At 49.9% G+C, this 20033-nt stretch overlaps 1 protein-coding gene across 5 annotated transcripts in view; it reads left to right on the forward strand.

Moving 5' to 3' along the window:
• The window catches only part of LOC149341025 (membrane-associated transporter protein-like), a 52791-nt gene extending 33185 nt beyond the window's left edge, over positions 1-19606 (forward strand). For all 5 annotated transcript variants that reach the window (XM_089549965.1, XM_089549967.1, XM_089549964.1 and 2 more), the window contains 5 exons: positions 10226-10706; positions 11309-11890; positions 12362-12603; positions 16472-16647; positions 17203-19606. In XM_089549965.1, the coding sequence (XP_089406091.1) occupies positions 10273-10706; positions 11309-11890; positions 12362-12603; positions 16472-16647; positions 17203-17418 (1650 nt within the window). In that variant the 5' untranslated portion in view covers positions 10226-10272 and the 3' untranslated portion in view covers positions 17419-19606. The remainder of the gene's footprint in view (positions 1-10225; positions 10707-11308; positions 11891-12361; positions 12604-16471; positions 16648-17202) is intronic.
• Positions 19607-20033: the final 427 nt, after the last annotated feature.

Below are 20033 nucleotides of genomic sequence, written 5' to 3' on the forward strand. Positions count from 1 at the left end.
TCCGAAATAACGCTCACTACCGTAATAATCCGTTGTTCCTGCTTCGTTAATCATGATTTATGTTTACCGGTGACGTTATCACAACATGTGCGTCAGCTGAGCATTACGAACGAAAATGAATGGCCGGCTCTTTAGTCGCAGATGGCAGAACGGGAGGCGTTTTGCACACTGATAACGAGCAGCGCCATTTTCCTTGCACAACCGTGACATCGTGTCGGAAGTGGAAAATGAAGCGCCTGTGTTTTAAAGCGCCTGGCAGAGTCAGCACAGCCTTTTCATGTGGGAACAAAGCACTCCCGCTGTCTCTGCTAAGCAGCTATATACGAGCTTTTCTTTCGCAGTCAATATTTTAATAGCGTTTTTAGTTCTGCGTCCTCACCCCATATACCCTGCGATGGGAGCCGTAGCTGCGCTGATCCTCTCTGAGCCCATCCTATCATCGTGCACAACTCATGCGTAGTATGCGCGCACTCTTGCCCATCGTTGTGCATTGAAATCTCAGCACGCGGAGCTCTTTGCACATAGACCCCTTTGAAATGTGCTTCCTAACGTGTGGCGAGGCATCATGTTACCACGCTGAATTTTTACCGGTGAATGTTTAAGAGCCTGGGTTTAGCTGCTAAGCAAGACCATAAGTTGCATCGTCAGTGTTGGGAGCTCTTACTTGAAAGAGTCAAGGAAGGCTTGCGGCTAGGACATCGCATATACCGGCGTGCACCAACAACCACCTGTATAGCATCACACGCAGCGGTTACTGATTTAATTGGTTCGCGAGGAGCCTCTGTCGCTTACCGGCGATTCTGCGCAGCAGTAATCATCGTTCTTTAACTGTCCGTCCACTCCGTTCTCGAAGGGGCCTGCCCCCTCACCATCCCCAGTCGCTCTGGTGTCTTGTCTCGTGAGTTATGCAAGCGCTTGTTTATGTGACTTTGCCTATACCTTTGCTTTTTGTACACTACAGTTGAGCTTCTTTATAACCAAGTTGGAGGCGCCCGGCGATTACTTCGTTATAGCCGTAGCTTAGTTAAAGCCCGTGTTGACCGAGTTTCCGAGGGGAATCGTCAGTTATAGTCTTAGTTATATCCATTATTTCGTTATAAACCGTTTCGTTATAACTAGAATCGACTGTATTAACGACTCGAAAAAAAAAACTATTCTTCATCATGTTTCGCTAGAAATAAACTGACTCTAATGGCCAGTTCTCGTGTGCTAAGGTTGGAAGCACGGTCTTCGTGCATCTCATGAAAAGTGAACGAAATAGACTCAGTATAACAGGCGACTGTCCTGTTATTGCATTAGTTCTCCCCGTGTGATTTACAGCATGCTATAGTAATGCTGAAAGTACATGGAAGACAATTCAAAAAGAAAAAGTGCAGAAACTGTGCCAATCATAGCGGTCCCCCGAACCGCTCCGTGAAGGATAGGTTGAAGACAGAAAAAACGGGAAGCAACGAATGAGTATTTAGTACCTTGAAAGAAATCAAGAAGAGTAGGTACAGGAACTCACAGAAATTTTCGGGGCACTAAATCCAAAAAAGAGCATTATATTCAATGACGTTTCGTACCATAACCAAAATTTCCCTACCTAAATACTGTTTTAGACAGTTTTTCCCCGTAACATTATGGAAAATCTGGCACTTTTCCCTGCGTTATTCTTTTTTTTTTTCCTCCTATTCTTGCTATTCACCGGGGCTAATGAAGGCCAGAGTGATTTTGGAGAGTGCTAGCCATGGCGTGTGTTCTTGATTTACGTAGTGTGCTCTGGTGTGTAATTCAAGCAGGGGCAACTCATGAGAAAAGTTGGTCGCTATGAACGCCTGGAGCCATTTGTTAAACGAAAGAGTAAATAATCAAGCTTTAATCAATCATAATGCAATTCTTAATGAAAAACGAAGACTAGCACGTAAACTGCTGTCATGAACTCGTACCGCGTACGTGACTTTAACAGCTGAGGCTACTGTCACCACAACGTGAATGCCGTATTTACTCCCAAATTGGTCACTCCTTTGAATATGGCGGCACTCTAACTTTGGGAACTGGAAAAGTATAGATTTATTTAGAATGTCGCATAGGTCAGCCACATACGCTCTCAGCCGTCAAAACGCGATCAGGTAATCGGTACAGCGTATCGCTTAGTGCTGTAAAGCAGCGGAACCGTGAGAAACTCATCACCGCAGATAAAGCTATAATTGCGCCAAGCGCAGAGTCTAGTGTATACAAGGAAGCAATATACAGGAGAAACGTAACAGAGTATTAAATGATGTCTCCACCTAGGCACTGCCATACGGCTACAAAGAAAACCTGTGCACATTTGCAAGAAACTTGATAGCTGAACAAAAATTCACCATTGTCTGGGGATCGAACCATGGGACTAGCGCTTTTCCAGGGCAGTCACTCTCCCAGCTAACTAACCAGGCCTGCTAACAACTAATTGCCCCCTTATTTCAAAGTTACATAGTTTGGGGGTATATATCATAAGCGCAGTTGATTAAAACCGTTCCCACTTTGATCTCTTTATCACTTCGGCTTCGCCCAGCCATCTGTTAGCAGTACTGGTTAGCTTAGTTAAGAGCGACTGCCACGAGTAAGCGGTGGTTCTGTGATCGACCCCCGGACCAGAACAGTTTTCTTAAACTACAGTCTCTCCGAAAGCTATGCAGCCTTCCTTCGTATTTTTATGGCTGCACTTGGGTGGATTCCAGTGAATTACTGGTCCCTTATTCAAATCCTCTCCACACTGGAGGATTCCCCCCAAACACAGCGATATAATATAGAAGAGCGCTAGACAGCACGCGAGATGCAAGCGTTCTGCAGCTGTGACAGCTCGTATAAACACCTGCTAATCGTGGAATCCTGCTCGTTAGTTTTCGTACTGTTGCTCTGCTGATATGAACCATCGTACGTGCCTTTCGACCTGGTTCCGTAAACCGTGCGAAGCCTTGCAAAGAGCATGCCACACTGGAAGCCCCGATGCGTTGATCTCGCTTCGTCGCTTTAACGAACTTCACCAGCGCATGCACATCTAGCACACCTCAGGAGCCTATAAAACTGCAGTTAGCGAATTGCTGTTAGCGAAAGCTGTTGTCCTTTACAAAAAAAGAGATCGAAATACCCTTGGTTAATGCAGACCAACCTCCATTTTGTCAGTATTCTCGAAAGCCTTTGAAAAAATGGTTGATCTAAGAATGTCAAATTTCATCCACATCATCTCAGTTTGGGTTCTACCAAGTCAAACCAAGCAACAAAAAGAACATATAACACAACCAAAAACAAAGCTACTGTCATTGGTGCAGTTGTAGATTTTTCGAAAGAAATGTCAGGAAATTAGCCGAACTAAGAAAAAATGACGGACGATTGGACGATTGCCATTATTGGATGAGTTGGTCCTCGATTTCCGTCTATTTCATGAATATATCGTCTAGGAAAGCGTTTTTAGAAAGCCGGTTTTGTTGGATATGGGAGAATACTCAACTATGAATATGCTGTCGTTGTTTGGTGCCATTCTCGTGCCCATAACGATACCACTCCTTTGTAAATAATAGGCGTTAATGAACTCAGAGAGTTGGAGAACCAGATCAGTATGTGTACTGATGGTACTCTGGCTAGCGGAGTCCAAGTTTCCGTATTTTCCATAGGATGTGACCACAGCTCGGATTCCCTCACAATACGGGATGTTATGCAATGACGCCATGTCAAGGGTTACTAAGAAAGCTCCTTCTGGAGCGGGCAGTTGAGAAATCTTTTAGCTAGTGATTAGTGACAGGCAAATAAGATGTACGTTTAGGAGGAATATGTTTGATGAGGAAATCAGTATAGCTGGAGATCGATTGTCAATGCTGGAAACTATCCGTCGACCAGGATGATTTTCTTTGTATATCTTGGCTTGGAGACGGATTTATTACCGTCAGCGCCTTACTTATTTGTGGCGGTATTGCGCTTTCATCGGTGCGTTGTTTAAAAGTTCCTGCTATAATTTTCTTACGCTCGGCAATGGAATCTAATGGGAGTAACCAATGGAAATTTGAATTGCTGAGCTGACGATAACCCTCCTGCATGTTTTTTTTTTTTTTTTTTGTCTAAGATAACTATGCCGTTTCCTTTGTTGGCGGTGTTGGAGATGGGGCCACAAGCCCACCGCTGGAACCAGTGTTAAAGATGGGGCTTCTATCCCACCGCTGGAACCAGAGTTGAAGACGGAGGGGTCCTGGAGATGACTAACTCGTTTAGCCTCGCAGGTACCGGCTCCGAATGACGATGTCGGACTGCGTTATCGAGGAAACTGTACAGAAGGGTTTATTCTACCTATTTACAGATGAGAATCGAATCGAATGCAATGCGAATGCTTCGATCACACAACAACATCCCGTTAAATACGGTTCGCGTTCCCCAGATCCCTGACTGGGGGAACTTAGTTCGAACAACGTTGTCCAATCGGATGGGCCATTGATGACGCTGGCGGTACCACCCACGGCACGGGGCGGTGCTGAAGCTCTCTCGCTCTCTCACAGCTCGGGGGATGAGAAGGGGAAGACAGTCATCAAACACAGATGCGTCACCTTGACCACTGCCGCAAGTGTTCTGTGCGTTGCCTCCGTGGGAAAGCAGAATCCCGCAGACTCCTCGCAGGTGGTTGAACCTTCTCGAACTCCCCCGCCGGATGGCCGAAGCACGAGACCCCTTCGACACAGCGTCTTTCAATTAGCAGCCTCGCTCAGCGTGACCTTGCGTAGCATCATCCCGTTCGGTGAGCCGAAGGCCGACTCGGCCAACGTATACCGCTGTCCGCCGTGCTTCATGTGCATCTCTGCTTCCAGCGTTGCTGCTGCTGTCCCAAGTTCTCGCCACATCGTTGCCTAACGACGACACTCGTTTGACAGTAATTTCTCCCAGGCCCGTGGTAGACAGCGTCCTTCGATCGGTTAGGTGATTTGGAGAGCAACAGCCCCGGCCGTCGTCGTCTATGCTTCTGCCGCCGGCGCCAGGCCTCGTCATATCCCTTGCTTTGCGATGAGACACACCCGGCTCTCAGGACCACGTTGTCCACTCTTAACAGCTCGTCCGCGGCCCGAAAAATCTCGAATGGCCAGCGTTCACGACCGCTGGGCAGGAAGAGATGAGGCCGGAGTCGGGTGGAAGGGCTGGTTTCCAGAAATGGCATCCAAGCTCGAACATTCAACAAAGAATGGCATCAGTGGACTGTTCCACGAGACAGGGCACTGACCCACAAGCAAGCGCTCGGAATTTGCCAAAGACCCACCAGGCTTCCCACAATGACAACAAATGTTTACTAAAACATGATTGGATTTTGGCGCAATTTTGGTGCCGAGAAAGCGCAAAATATCCCGTTTGAAATCGCCAAAGACGGACTGCTTGGACCAAGGTTAAAAGCAAAAACCCACACACAGTAGGTGGTCCTACCAAGTACTCCTGTCTACAACAATCGGCTGAATCCATCAGCATTTCCGTGCGGTTTTCCGTTCCTGAAACGCATCGAGAAATTGTTTTTGGAGAGCAGGACTCCGTCTAAGCAAGCGACCATTTTTGGGGGGACAAAACTGTCATAAGCACGTTTGAGACGATGATCAGTCTCAAATATGAACTTTGCGCCGTTCAAGTAGCTCTGGTAACCCGACAACATCTGTGCCGTCTAAACCAAACGCGCGCTCTTTGTCTGAAGCGCTGAACGCTTCTCTACAGGTCAGCCTGCTGCTGACGTACTGAACATGGTGCTCTTCGTGGCCGTCGCCAACTTGACTTAAAATAGCACCCAGTCCTCTATCTATCACTGGCGTCACACTGGACTTAAACTCTTTACCATAGTAAGTGGTCCGAAGCAAAGGTCTGGACCCGAGCGCATCTCTCAGGCTCCTTACAGAGTTTTCTCTTAGGTCATCTCAGTGTACGTCAGTGAGGCTCCCTTTTGTAAGGTGATCAACGCTCCGTCTACGCGACTCTAAGCGTAGTTCTACTCGAGCTGCACTCCTGTGAGTGCCGTTATCTCTTGGTAGCATGGGAAATCGACACCTGTGATTTCTAACTCAGTGACGCCCTATCCTTTCTAAGGTAAGGAAAAAAACAGTAACCTCCGATCAACTTGTTTTAACTCTAAAAGTAGCCTTTCCCTGCCTGATTTCATAAACACACAGAAAAAAAAAGAGGAATAAAAAAAAACAGCTACTTCAAATCGCCACTCGGGGGGGAAAGCTGACTCCCCGCCGCCGAGTTGAAAGGATTAGTCTTTCAGACGCGCCCGCTGGGGTCGCGCTTTGACTGATTGTACTGCGGTCAACTCGTGACAAAAGGCTGCAGAAAAAAACGATCCCCTACTCTCAGTGTCGTTTCCGCGCCCCCTCGAGGCTCTCCGAAAACCTTGGTCGTGCCTACAATGTCGATAACCGACTCTGGCTCTGGACGACGAGCAGTGACCAGCGCGAGAAGGTACCTCTTTCTCTCGCCCCAAGCAGGAAGCTCGGCTACCCATTCGCCATGCGCGCTTCCTAGAATGCGGTGCCAAATGTGAAGGACGATTCCTTTTCAAGTGCGCCCGCCGAACACGCCTGCATGTGTCGTCTCGGTTGTTCGACGCCTGCGTTCGCATGCGCTGAGTGCCGCGCAACCCTGCGGTTGCTGATCTCTTGGGCCGCTTTGCCTTTTTCCTAACTGGCTTTTTGTCCGGACGGCGCGGTCTAGTCTTTCTTGCAGGCCGATGCCCCTTTATGCACTTCGCGCCAGTTTTGCTTGGAGGACGCGCTCTTCCCTTTTCATTACTGCCGTCAGCCTTCGAACGAGCTGGACGCGTCGCGAGATCATCAACTGCAGCTGCAAGTTTACGAGGCGCAACGCGGGAAGGCTTCGCCTTTCCCTCCACCGCATTTCTTTTTTTTGCACCTGTCCGCGCAACCGAATTTAGGGCTTTGAATTTGATTCGTTTTTTCTTGGTTCTTGCCCTTGTTCTTTTTCTGCGCCTAGACTGTGTCGCGTGCGTCTCCTGATGACAACTAGCTATCTCTAGTTTTTCCGTCGCACCTCGGAAATTTTCATGAAATTCCAAACTGGCCTCTGTGCCTTCGCAGCAGAGTGCCAGCTCCACGCAGCTGACAGACGGACATGAAACTGCCCCTGAGATCCCTGGCTCATTCCTTAGGGAGTTGTCCTCTACCGCGTGCCTGTCGCTTTGCGCTCTATTCTCTGCATTGCAGTGCTCAGCCACAACTGAGCCCGCCTGGCTGTCGCTCTGCGCGCCATTCTCTACATTGCAGTGCCCAGCTACAACTGAGCCCGCCTGGCTGTCGCTCTGCGCGCCATTCTCTGTACTGCAGTGCTCAGCTACAACTGAGCCCGCCTGGCTCTTATGGCTATCCTTTTCCTCGGCAGCCTCGCACTCTTCTTGTGCCAGTATTACCAAGGTAGCCTCTCCGGAGCCTTTGTCACTGAAGCCACTGTGACATCCCAACTCGCTCTTACCGCGGTTGTTACTCTCAAAAGGGGTTACCGCTGTTTCAACTTCGAAACCTTTCTCGCTAGGAAAATCTCCCTTTTCGCGGTTCTGCCGGTTTGACGCCTGTATCGACTCTACTGAAAGGGTCGCGCTCGTAACAGTCCCGACAAAGCTGTCCATTGCCACTCCTACCTCACTTGGAGGAGAATCCTCGCACTCGTGTCGTTGAGACGCTATCTCGGAATGCTCTCTCTTAGCATTACGTCCAACTACACTGGACACGGTCTCGGATTCTGCGGCTTTCCTTGGACTACCGTACCAGTTGCACACGTTCTCTGCCACTTCCCTCGTGGTGTCGCGATTTACCAACTCGGCTACGGTCACAGACTTTGCGGGTCTTGCCTGCGGACCTATTTCATAAGCATCGCTTGCTCTTTCAGGAGTTCCGGCTCTCACACTACCGCCCTTTCTTCGTATTTCGTTTTGAAGTTCTAATATCTTTAGTTTCCTTGTTTCAATTTCAACCTTCCACTGTTGCCGTTGCCGTTCCTTCTCTTTTTCCCACTCTCGATCAGCCTCCTTTTTAGCCTCCTGGTCGGCTTTCTCTTTAGCCTCCCGGTCGGCTTTCTCTTTAGCCTCCTGGTTGGCTTTCTCTTTAGCCTCCTGGTCGGCTTTCTCTTTAGCCTCCTGGTCGGCTTTCTCTTTAGCCTCCTGGTTGGCTTTTACTTTGCGGGCTTTTTCCCCTTGTACCAAATTCCACGTATCTACCAGCAACTGATCGTTATGCTTGACTTGTTTAAGAATGAATTCGCCCAATTCAATTTTGGTTAGTTTGCTGGGCACTTCAACTGACAGTTCCTCGCATATCAACAGCAAGTCCGACTTGTACAACCTCATTAGGTCCATGACAACGCTTTCTCCGCTCTGGCTCTGCTAACACAACAATGCCTTGAGAATAACCCCTCTCAAACGACAAAGCCCTGATTCCCAGTCAAGATTATTCTCTGAATCTTAAAGCCTGGCGAATCCCATAGCAAAACCAAAACGCTCACCCGTGGAGAAAGTACGATGTCGCACGGTCCATCCCAGCTGCTGCCAACCAGTGTTAGAAGTGGGGCCACAATCCCACCGCTGGAACCAGTGTTAGGAACGGGGCCGCACAAGCCCACCGCTGGAACCAGTGTTAAAGATGGGGCTTCTATCCCACCGCTGGAACCAGAGTTGAAGACGGAGGGGTCCTGGAGATGACTAACTCGTTTAGCCTCGCAGGTACCGGCTCCGAATGACGATGTCGGACTGCGTTATCGAGGAAACTGTACAGAAGGGTTTATTCTACCTATTTACAGATGAGAATCGAATCGAATGCAATGCGAATGCTTCGATCACACAACAACATCCCGTTAAATACGGTTCGCGTTCCCCAGATCCCTGACTGGGGGAACTTAGTTCGAACAACGTTGTCCAATCGGATGGGCCATTGATGACGCTGGCGGTACCACCCACGGCACGGGGCGGTGCTGAAGCTCTCTCGCTCTCTCACAGCTCGGGGGATGAGAAGGGGAAGACAGTCATCAAACACAGATGCGTCACCTTGACCACTGCCGCAAGTGTTCTGTGCGTTGCCTCCGTGGGAAAGCAGAATCCCGCAGACTCCTCGCAGGTGGTTGAACCTTCTCGAACTCCCCCGCCGGATGGCCGAAGCACGAGACCCCTTCGACACAGCGTCTTTCAATTAGCAGCCTCGCTCAGCGTGACCTTGCGTAGCATCATCCCGTTCGGTGAGCCGAAGGCCGACTCGGCCAACGTATACCGCTGTCCGCCGTGCTTCATGTGCATCTCTGCTTCCAGCGTTGCTGCTGCTGTCCCAAGTTCTCGCCACATCGTTGCCTAACGACGACACTCGTTTGACAGTAATTTCTCCCAGGCCCGTGGTAGACAGCGTCCTTCGATCGGTTAGGTGATTTGGAGAGCAACAGCCCCGGCCGTCGTCGTCTATGCTTCTGCCGCCGGCGCCAGGCCTCGTCATATCCCTTGCTTTGCGATGAGACACACCCGGCTCTCAGGACCACGTTGTCCACTCTTAACAGCGGGTTTAACGACAACAGCTGTTCGTTTGCTGAGTGTTTCTAATGAATAAAATTCTTCTTTTGAAAAGTTTCAGGGTCTGGGTGCGTGCGTGCGTGTGCGCGCGCGCGCGCGTGTGTAATAGGGCCTAATTCTTCATGGCCGTCTTAAAGAAGGTCTTTCTTGCAGAATGTGATCACAAACCACTTTACTATAAACGTTTCATTGATGATATTTTCTTAATTTGGCCATACGGTGAAACAGCGCTTCTAAATTTTATTACAGCATTTAATGGTGCTCACGCCACCGTGGTAGCTCAGTGATTACGGCGCGTGTTCGATCCCGGCCGCGGCTGTCGAATTTAGATGGAGGCCAAATTCTATAGGCCCGTGCACTGTTCGATGTCAGTGCATGTTAAAGAACCCCGGGTGGTAGAAATTTCCGGAGCCCTTCACTACGGCGTCCCTCATAGACTGAGTCGCTTTCGGATTTTAAACCCACATAAATCATAAACCAGTCATCAATTATCGATGGATGCCCGTTACATATGAAGAAGCGCGTTACATTGGCACAGGATATCCTCGGCGCCTTGTGCTGCGTAGCCGTAAAGTTCTCTCTTTCTCTCTCTCTCTATCATTATGTTTCTATTGTATGCAGATTTCTCAGTTTAAACGTATGAATTCATAGAAAGTGCAGGGTGTTACATTATAGTTGCTCTTTCAGGTCGCAGCATGACGTTACTCTGAGATCCCGATAGACCGAGACACATCATGGGCTCCAGCGACCAGACTCCGCTGGGCGTGGCCGACATCCCGAGCAAGTACTCGCACATTTTTCGCAAGAAAAAGACATGGGAGTTGGTGATGCTGAGCGGCGCCGTGTGTGGCATCGAGCTGTGCTACGCCGCCGAGACGGCGTTCATCGGCCCCATCCTGCTGGGGCTCGGGGTGCCCATTTCGTTCGTGGCGCTCACCTTGTGTCTGAGCCCAGCGCTTGGCTTCTTCATTACGCCGCTGCTGGGCTCGATGAGCGACACGTGCACTTCGCGCATGGGTCGCCGGAGACCCTTCATTCTGCTCCTCTCGCTGGGAATGATGGTCGGACTGGTGCTAGTGCCCAACGGCCAGGACATTGGCATCGCCCTTGGGGACAACCCGACCGTCGCAGTTCCTCTCGGCGAGAATGTCGCGGTGGCTGATAACGGGTAAGGGCTTTGACTGAACGCGATTGTTACACGGGGCCACTGTTTACCGCCACTTCTTTCATGGATAAAGTGCTGGCTTCTTTGCCTACATCGCCGTGTCGTACCTATGCAGTGCACAACCACAAAAGGACTATGCAATCGCAAATCAATGCACGAGCGGTACCAATTCAAGGCGGCCCACATTTCGAACAACCGTTTTGCCCGACTATTCTCCATCGCGTTCTATCGCATATTTCCACCGTGTGCAGCAGCAAGTGAGGCTAACATCTTCTGCAGCATAAAAGTCCACATTTCTCTATCAGCTAGGTCACTCGGTAGTATTAACGTTTTAGTCCCTCTACACCACTGACGATTTTTCACATTTCTATAAAACTGCAGAAAAATATCCTATACCATGAGCTTGGCGCATGATGGCCTCAATTGTCTATGTGCCATAAAACCAAACGCATTTTTGTATCAATTCATCTCATCGCTATATTTTGTTGTCAACAAAAATTTCTAGTAATGTCCCAGTGCACTGTCTCTTAGAAAGATATGATGGCTCCATTTGAGGGCAAAGCTTCAAGCTACTTCAGATCATTTTTCTTTGTTTTTGTTTTCAGGAACTCGACCGTCGCTCCTCAGAACGACGGTAATGTCCAATCGGCCACATGGGGCATTGCGTTCACCATCGTGGGCTTCGTGTTCCTCGACATGTGCTGCGACGCCTGTCAGTCCCCATCCAGGAGCTATGTCCTGGACGTCACCGTGGCGTCAGACCACGCGCGGGCACTGTCGACATTCACCGTCCTCTCGGGCCTGTCGGGTGCGGTCGGCTACGTCATGGGAGGCATCGACTGGGAAAGTACGACGGTCGGAGCTACTCTCGGCGGACACGTCAAGACCGTGTTCGGGATCGTCGGCACCTTCTTCGTGGTCTGCATCTTTGTGACCCTCACCAGCTTCCGCGAGATGCCGCTGCACGTCGTCAGGGCAGCAACGGCGGCCGGCTGCTTCGAGCAAGAGGGAGGCGGAGAATATCAAAGGTTTGCGAACGAGGACTGCAGTGGGGGTGAGGATACGGACACAATGGAACTCGGAAAGCGGGAATCCAACAGACAGGTGAAGTCCGAAGTGAAGGGCAAGGACGATGAGGAGGCACCAACAATGAAGGCCTACCTCCTTTCCATCGTTTACATGCCCAGGTCAGTTGTTCTGCTACTTTTCTTGAAGACTGCTCTTGTTTATACATCCTCAACCGAAAACGGCGCATTTTAAGCAAACGTTACTGTCGTTCGAAAACAAAAATTGCAACTCGGTTACAAATTAAACATGAAAATTTTCTTACCAACTTAATCTAGCGCCACGTTTGCCTGTTGCATGATACTTTTCATGCACTCGTGTTAAAACGAAGAAAACATCTTGTCTTTTTGCCTTACATGAAGTTAAGCTAGGTTTTAGTTTCAGCTATTTTGCTGAGTGCATTCCTCGGGGTGAATGACCAAGTTGAACAGCGGCACATTTAGTCACTATAGTGTTACCACATCGCGACGCTGACATGAAAGCGCGGTTGTATAGGAGTAACTGTAGCACGCCTGCACATGCGTGGACAACGAATTAATAAACAAAGAACTACATCGACGTATGATCTAGTAAATGGACTCCGCCGGCTGCAGGTCCATGATGGTGTTGTGCCTGACCAACCTGCTCTGCTGGATGTCGCTGGTGAGCTACTCGCTCTTCCTCACGGACTTCGTGGGCGCGGTCGTGTACGGCGGAGACCCCGTGGCGCCCATGGGCACCGAGTCCTACCGCCTCTATCAGAGCGGTGTGCGGCTGGGCTGCTTTGGCCTGGCCGTCGATTCCGTCACCTGCGCGCTCTACTCCATGATCATCGAGAGGCTCGTTCACCGCTTCGGTACGTGAAAGCGACGCCTCATCAGCACCAGCTCCTTTATTTACAAACTAATTGGGTGAAACACACATCGTTGCCGAGAAGGGAAGTGAGACTTGATATAAAGGAAGGGAGAAAAAAAACAAACGGCTTAAAAAAATGCATTGTAACATTAATAGCGGACAGTTAACTGCAGCTGCATGCGCTGAGCAGTCGTGCACTGAAGTAAATAAGAATAAATGCACCCTCGTTTTTGCTAGATGTGATATTAATGAACTCTGCTCGTTGATGGGTGGTCAATGACAGACTCGAGCCGGGTAGGGGGTTCGTTATAAACTTCCGTTCGTTATAACGATCGCACTAAATATATGGTCCCCATTACAGTATGATTGGCATCTTGACAGAAACCAACCTTGGTTAGGGCAGGAGCGGAATACAGTTAGCGAACGAGGTCGGTAAACTTTTTTTTTTAATTGCGCCTCAAGGATTTCGCAACTATGCCGGACTTCATGTTGCTAAACCCGACAGTGTATTGGGTCGTCAATCATGGACCTTACAGACAGGAAAGTCCAGACAGTGTCTGGGGTAGTGTATCCTAGCTGTTTATAGGCACTGAAGTTCGAGGTGAGAGAGGAGAATCTCGACGGCCGCAGAGGAGCGTTTCGGTGGGCACTGAAATTAGGAGCCCTGGCGCTTCGCCTGCCCGCAAAGACTCCTTTGCCGCTCGTGGATCAGTCTCACGCACGCACGCACGCACGCACGCATGTACGCACGTACGCATGCCCGCACGCCCCTTCCTTTCTGCGCTTGCTCGCCGTGGCGCCATGATTTCATTGGCCACTGCCCTTAGTGGTGGACGTGGCTTTTGCCCGACTGAAAAATGACGTTTTTGTGTATAACGGACGTGCATGCGTGCTCCTTTATTTCTTGACAAGCTTTTGTTGCAGTGGCGTTCACAACATACTATTAGAATATTGGACACCACCCGGACCAAGATCTCTCTTTCGTTAAACTGGTAATTTCGTAGCAGAGGCGTTTGACTATTTTTTTTTTCAATGGCGCGAGAGATTGAAATAGACAGGCCATTCCTGTCTCCGTCCTTTTCCGCCGCGCCGTTGCGATTTCATTTTATTACCTCAAGACCCACACGTGTCTTTAAGCAATAAAACGTAGCTACATACTGGTGCCCAGATGTAGATGTGGAAGCTAGTTAAGGAATTGCATGCATTCCTCTAAGCAGACAAAGGAAGGGAAGGCTTGTCATGACATACAGGGTGGTTCACGTAACTTGAACCAATGATTTAAAAAAAGCGGTAAGCCGCAGCCCGCTGAAGCCAACGACGCATTGTTCGCCATCATGTGGCGCTCCTTAGAATATTTTTATTGCGCTTATTTAGTTAACTAAGATGAATAATGCAAATTTTCAAATATTCATTTTAATGCCAAGATCGTTGCGTTAGTTTGTAGAGCAGGTTTATAAGCAACCGATCCAGTTGCGTCGTATCTCTTACGGGGTCCTTTTTTCAGGCATCTAAAGAAAGCCCACGAAATATGAAAAATATGTGACTACGCTCGTGCGCTACCAAATTACAGCGCTCTCAACGGCGTTTCGAGCAATTGTAGCGTGCCCGTTGACCGTGGCGAAGTGAAAGGCCGCCGCGTCGCTGCGGAAAGTGCTGACGCACTGTCAAGCCGCTGCTAAGAGCGGCGGCCTTAGCTAAGAGCGATACACAAGGGCGTCCGCAGAATTTTTTTCAGGGGGGGGCCCATTGGTTGTTGGCGCCGGAGGGGGGGGGGGGGGGGGTATATTCGTAGCGAAAAGGCACTATTTGCGGAGTAAATTTATTTATTTATATATAAATAAAAAATAAGTAAAATACACACATGAAAGAAAATTACAAGCAGCAAATTAAAGCGCGGATTGTAGAGATACATTGGAGTTTATCAACAAAGAAACAATTAAAATTAATAAAAATGCAAAAAGATACTATCAATACTCGAAGTGCTCAGTCTTACTGCATACGGGTTCTCGATTCACCCGAATTGATGACCAGCACACAGCGCAATATGTTCACAAACACGCAACTACAGTCACTCAGTCAGTCTTCCTTGAACAGCAACTGTAGGCGCCTCGGATTTTCTGGGCGAATTGCGTAGTTACAAGGGTGATAAATTCATTTCTGTGCTTCATTACACGCTCTCAGTGCACAGTCATCATATATATTGATTGGAAAAATGGTTGAACGAGTACGTTGAAAACAAAAGTTGACTATATACAACGAAAACTTATTTACAAGATAAATGCACGCTCGCAGCTTCATACACCTCGCTCCATCTTGCTCGCGCATCCGCACAGTCGAGCAACCGCACACACACTGCTCGCCGCTCGTCGTTTTCTCGTCCGCTGTCTTGGTTGTTCTCACCTTCGTTGACAACCCGCCACTAAAAACACCGAAGCACAAACACAGAGGCGCGCACATGTGCAAGGGCTTACTTGCCACAATATCCACGAATGCGCACTTTTGGGGTGTAAGGAACGCCGCGCGACTTCCGAGGGGAAGGGACACCCGCAACTAATTCGGTCGGAAAATTTGTTTTTGTGCTTTTATGGGGTTCAGAGCCCCAAAACGACTCAGGCTATAAGGGACGGAGTAGTACAGAGTTTCGGATAATGTCGACCACCTGGGTCTCTTTACCATGCACTGACACGCACAGTACATGGGCGCTGTTGTGATTTGAGGCCCAGCCAGAGGTGACAGGCGAGTCAGGCAGGCGCCATCGGGCTGCGTTGACCAAAGGCGCTGGTTTTCGGAGAAGACGCAAGGAACGCTGGTGTGGGGGCGCCTCTGGAGACTGCGTCGCCGTGAACAAAAGCAGCTAATCCCCTTTGCCGAAGGTTCTGAAAGCGGCGCTTCTACCGCACTGAGCTCTCCCGTGGATCGGAGGAGACAGCGAGCGGCGGCGGCGCCAACTCGTCGCCCGCTTGCCCCTGAGCAGCCCGACAAAGCGGGGGTGGACACGGCTGATTTGTCCTTCCCCCCTCAAGAATTCATCGGTGGCCGGCGTACGAACGTATCCTGATTCTAGCGAGCGACCTGTGCCCTCTTAGCGCGCGAGCGGCGCGAACTTGATTACTTTTGTATTTTGTAAATAGTGTACAAAGCTCTCCCCTGTCCTTTCTCGCTGTCGCTCCCCTCTATACTTCTCCTCACTATCCTCTCCCTTTCCCTTTCGTTTCCGCCGGCTGCAGCTCGGGTGCTTAAGATATTAGATAGCAATTGCCGCGGCCGGCAACACTCTTTTGCTTCACTTTTTATTTTTATTTTTTAAATAAACCACTACCACCACCACCACCTGTGCCCTGTGCACTGTCTGCCTCCGTGTCGCTATCTCTCTAGAGATCAAAGAAACAGACACCCATCTCAAGACGGCTCGAAACACATGCTCGCCGGTGCCGCTGCATGTCTGCAACAGGTCGTCCTTCAGCAGAGCTGGCGGTGGCGTGGTTTGAAAACGGCGGAACGACGCGCGCCCGGACGCGGCATTTTGCAGATGTGACCAAGCGTCGAAGCGGGGCTGCTTTTACCCTTTTGGCTGAGCGCACCACCGCCCCTGGCGTGCGGCCATCACTCACGGTTCGAGTGAGTGATTTTCCAGGGGGGTGCAGCCGCCCCCCCTTGCCCCCCCCCCCCCCCCCCCCCTCCGGACGCCCATGGCGATACAACAAAGCGTAGTGCTGGGCGTGCACTCTGTGAACAGCGCAGCAATACGCCGTGCGCTTTGCACCTTATGCGTGGTTTCCTAGCTGCTATGAATAAACTAGGAACGTTACGAAGACAATGCGCCACAGGAGAGGAGCATGTATATCAACTCTCTATTCCGTGCGTTGCAGGTGCCAAGCCGGTGTACGTCCTGGGTCAGGCTGCCTACACCGTGGGCGTGGCTATACTGGCGATGAGCCGCACCAAGGCGGCCGTGCTGACCGTGTCTCCCTCAGCGGGGCTCCTGTATGCCACACAGTTCACCATGCCTTTCATCCTGGTGGCCCACTACCACAGCTCGCGAATGGTAAGCACGCCGCGCTTTAAACTTCGGGCTAAGCATCTGAACAGACACTGAAACTCCCCTGGAAATCCCGCGGACGTCCTAAACGTCCGCGAGACGTCCAAGGAAGTTTTTAAGGCGAAAGCCTTTAATGGATCATTCTCCCGTCCGTCCGTCCGTCCGTCCGGCGTTACATCCGGCGCATGGGGTGACTCATCGACGAGCGCAGCTGCCAAAAGGTGACGTCATCATCGTCGACAGGTGGAGCTGTCGGCGAGGCAGCGTCGAGCGCTGCTCCGTCGTCAGTCGGTGTGCGGCAGCTAGTAGAGGAGGATGGCTCCCAAGTGGTGTAGCGATTCCGCGCCAGGTGGTTCGTCGAAGTAACGCGGCAAAGGCTTTCGCCTAGCGCACTTTAGACTGCCAAAGTGCCCCCATAGTTCTTTTCATGCCTATTGGGATAGCGCGAGACTTCACAATAATACTACCATAGTGGGGCAATGTGAAGAGAAGCCTCCACAGAAATGCGGCCAGCACGGCTGTGGCGTCTTTGTCCTCATTACGGCCCACTCTGTGCCGCAGGTGGAGGGAGGCACCGACTGGTCTCGGCGTGGCCTGGGCACGGACATCGCGCTTGTGAGCAGCATGATGTTCCCGGCTCAGCTGCTCCTGTCGCTCTGCGCCGGCCAGATGGTGCGCGTCTTCGGCGGTTCGCCCACCGTCATCATGTACGGCGCAGCCTTGGCCAGCGCCTGCGGGGCGCTGTGTGCCACTCGGGTCACGTACCACAAGTTGTGAATGAAATGACCAAACCCGCATTGCGCCTTTCACGACTGGGCGGCGGATCGCTGTGACCACGAGTGCAGGCAACTCGAGCTACGCCGACCAAAGTGCACCAGAGCAGTCGCCTGTGCGCAAACGCAAGAATTGAAACGCGTTTCAGATTGTTCAGTGCTGTTTATTGTGGGCGCCTGTGCAAATGAATCAAGAAGAGCATCAGTTACTACAGTAGATTCCATATGTATCAGCAGCGCGAACACCACACAGGAAGAAGAAGGAGAAGAAGGTAAAGAGCGCTTCTTCCTGTGTGGTGTTCACGCTGCTGATACATATGGATCGCAACCAACTAGCCCGACAGATGGTGTTATTCAAGTAGATTCCAAACAGGAGCTGGTTACTACAGCCCCCTCTAGAGTGTTTCATCAGGTTCTCACTTCGGAGCTTCGTGAAGCTGTTCACTGCTGCAAACGTGCACAACAGCAGGGATACCTCACCGCCCACAAGACCTCGTCTGATTGGTTTTCCGCTACTGTGTGATGCCGTGAACATTGACCTGTTCCTGTACAGCTGGCTATCGATTCTAGCTTGCATTTAACGTGTTAATGTGATTATTGCTGCTCGACTTGCACCTCAAGGCTTGCACAAGCTATCGAACAACGCGGAAAAGACAGGACATGAGTCTGTCATGGCAAACTCGTCCATCGTACTATCATCTGCTGTCTAGCTGCTACGCAATATGGTTCACGTATGTGCCGCATACGTTTATCTAGTCCAATGCCGTACATCAGCTGAAAGCAGTATTAATCTCTTCTTGGGCCACAGCCGGCATGGGAACAGCCGCATAGTTTAACGCTGGCCAGTATGAGAAATGATCACAGGATCTATATTGTTCAGGGTGGACCGGCATATCATACCATCTTGCAAACAGTATATGCACTTTTAGCTATGCATATTGTGCCGGCAAAGACGAATGATCTCAAACAACGAGCTGCGCAGCTTTTGTAGTGGTTTGCAACCATCTCTGTGTGTATAGTACATTCTAAGATACACGTGTGGTACTGCGCAGCCGTAGTGCCACTTGTGCATGTACCATGAGAGCACAGGGCATGAAAGCTAGGCACGCTCTGAGTACCAATGCACGTGCTTCACACGGAGGCTGCAAGTGTACGTAAAAGTGGAGGAACTCATGGGTGCATAGTATTTAACCGGTGTTCAGGTGGCCGCAATGCCAGACGTTGGAGACATGACGCTAGAAAACTTGCAAGGCAGCAGGAAGAAATGTTTTGCATGTGTATACACACAGTATACTGACAGCGATAAGGCAGTAAGAATGACAGCTGATTTACACGATACCGACTTGACGTGAAGGGAGATAACGTGTTTCCACGAACTAAGGCGCCACCTGCAAGGACTTAAGAAGACATCGGTCATGAGTAGATTAGAAAGCAACGGCTTCAATGTGTTGCGGTTCACAGAGTCGGCGGGTCCATCTGGCTCCCCAATTGCGACTCCAAACGACGTCCGGATTACTCCACCGACTAGAGCAACGATTCCAGATTAATGTGCATGTAAGTTCATTCATGTTAACTGAGAAATATAGGTTCCTTGCTGACCTCATACGTTCACACCTCTATGTGGGCAATCGCGGGAAATAATGATATATATTGTGAAGATGAGACATGTGTAAACGGTGCTCGCAAGGACAATACCTTTGTTGCCAAGCGCTGTCTTGAGACATGGCCAATGTCATTTCTGCGTTGCTCAATGATGTATGCTCTTTGTTTTTTTTTCTGCAGAAGTGCCAATGCGACAAGTGCAAAGGGCATTGGTGAACCTAGTCATGTCGATGTATAGTGCTTAGGTGATGGTCACAGTGGCTAAGTGCTTCTTCGACTCGAAGAGGCCAAGGCGGTCACTGACGATGAGCGATCGAAGGGCGAAATTGTTCTTTCATAACATCAAAATAGGGCTATGTGGCCCCACACTCTGGCCATGGGCAACATGTCGAGAAATGTTTCGAATGTGCTTGCCGAACGTTTCGGAACAATAGCCCCAAAACATCCGAGCGAAACTGTGTTGCAGCATATGGCGGTACGAGTGGATAGCTATCTCGCATAGCAACATTCTGGACTGCCTTTTACATTTCGTATGTGTCATATGTGATGTCTTAGAAAAGTTAGTGTGCCAATTAAAAAAATTGTGTAAATGTGTGTGTAATATAGTATATTCGCATGTTTACGTGTTGTGCTTCAAATCTGTGACTCTGCTTATGTCTCTGCCTTTGCGGCTCCGCCAAGCCGAACCTTGTTAAAAATAATGCAAGAATCGAGTTATAAACTTTTTATTTTCACAAAAGCCGATAGACTTTTGGCACAAGCAAATTCATCGTGAGGCCTGCGCAGAAGCTGTTAAAATATCAATAGCTCTGTGTCTTTGAAGAAGGCTATAGGGTGAGGTGGTCCTTTAAACCCCGGAAAGTGTAATCTAAGAGGACACGCAAGAAAGGTAAGACGAGATCGATGCTCGGCGCTCCCGTCCAGGTATGAGGTGCCCAGTGACGTGTGCCTGTGGCCAATGTGCGGCTGCGTGCGCGCTCCGGCAAGAATTTTTTTAAAAATCTAACTGTACTAAAT

Source organism: Amblyomma mixtum, chromosome 6 (assembly GCF_055824585.1).
Source record: "Amblyomma mixtum isolate Tamu chromosome 6, ASM5582458v1, whole genome shotgun sequence".
NCBI classification, from domain to species: Eukaryota; Metazoa; Arthropoda; class Arachnida; order Ixodida; family Ixodidae; genus Amblyomma; species Amblyomma mixtum.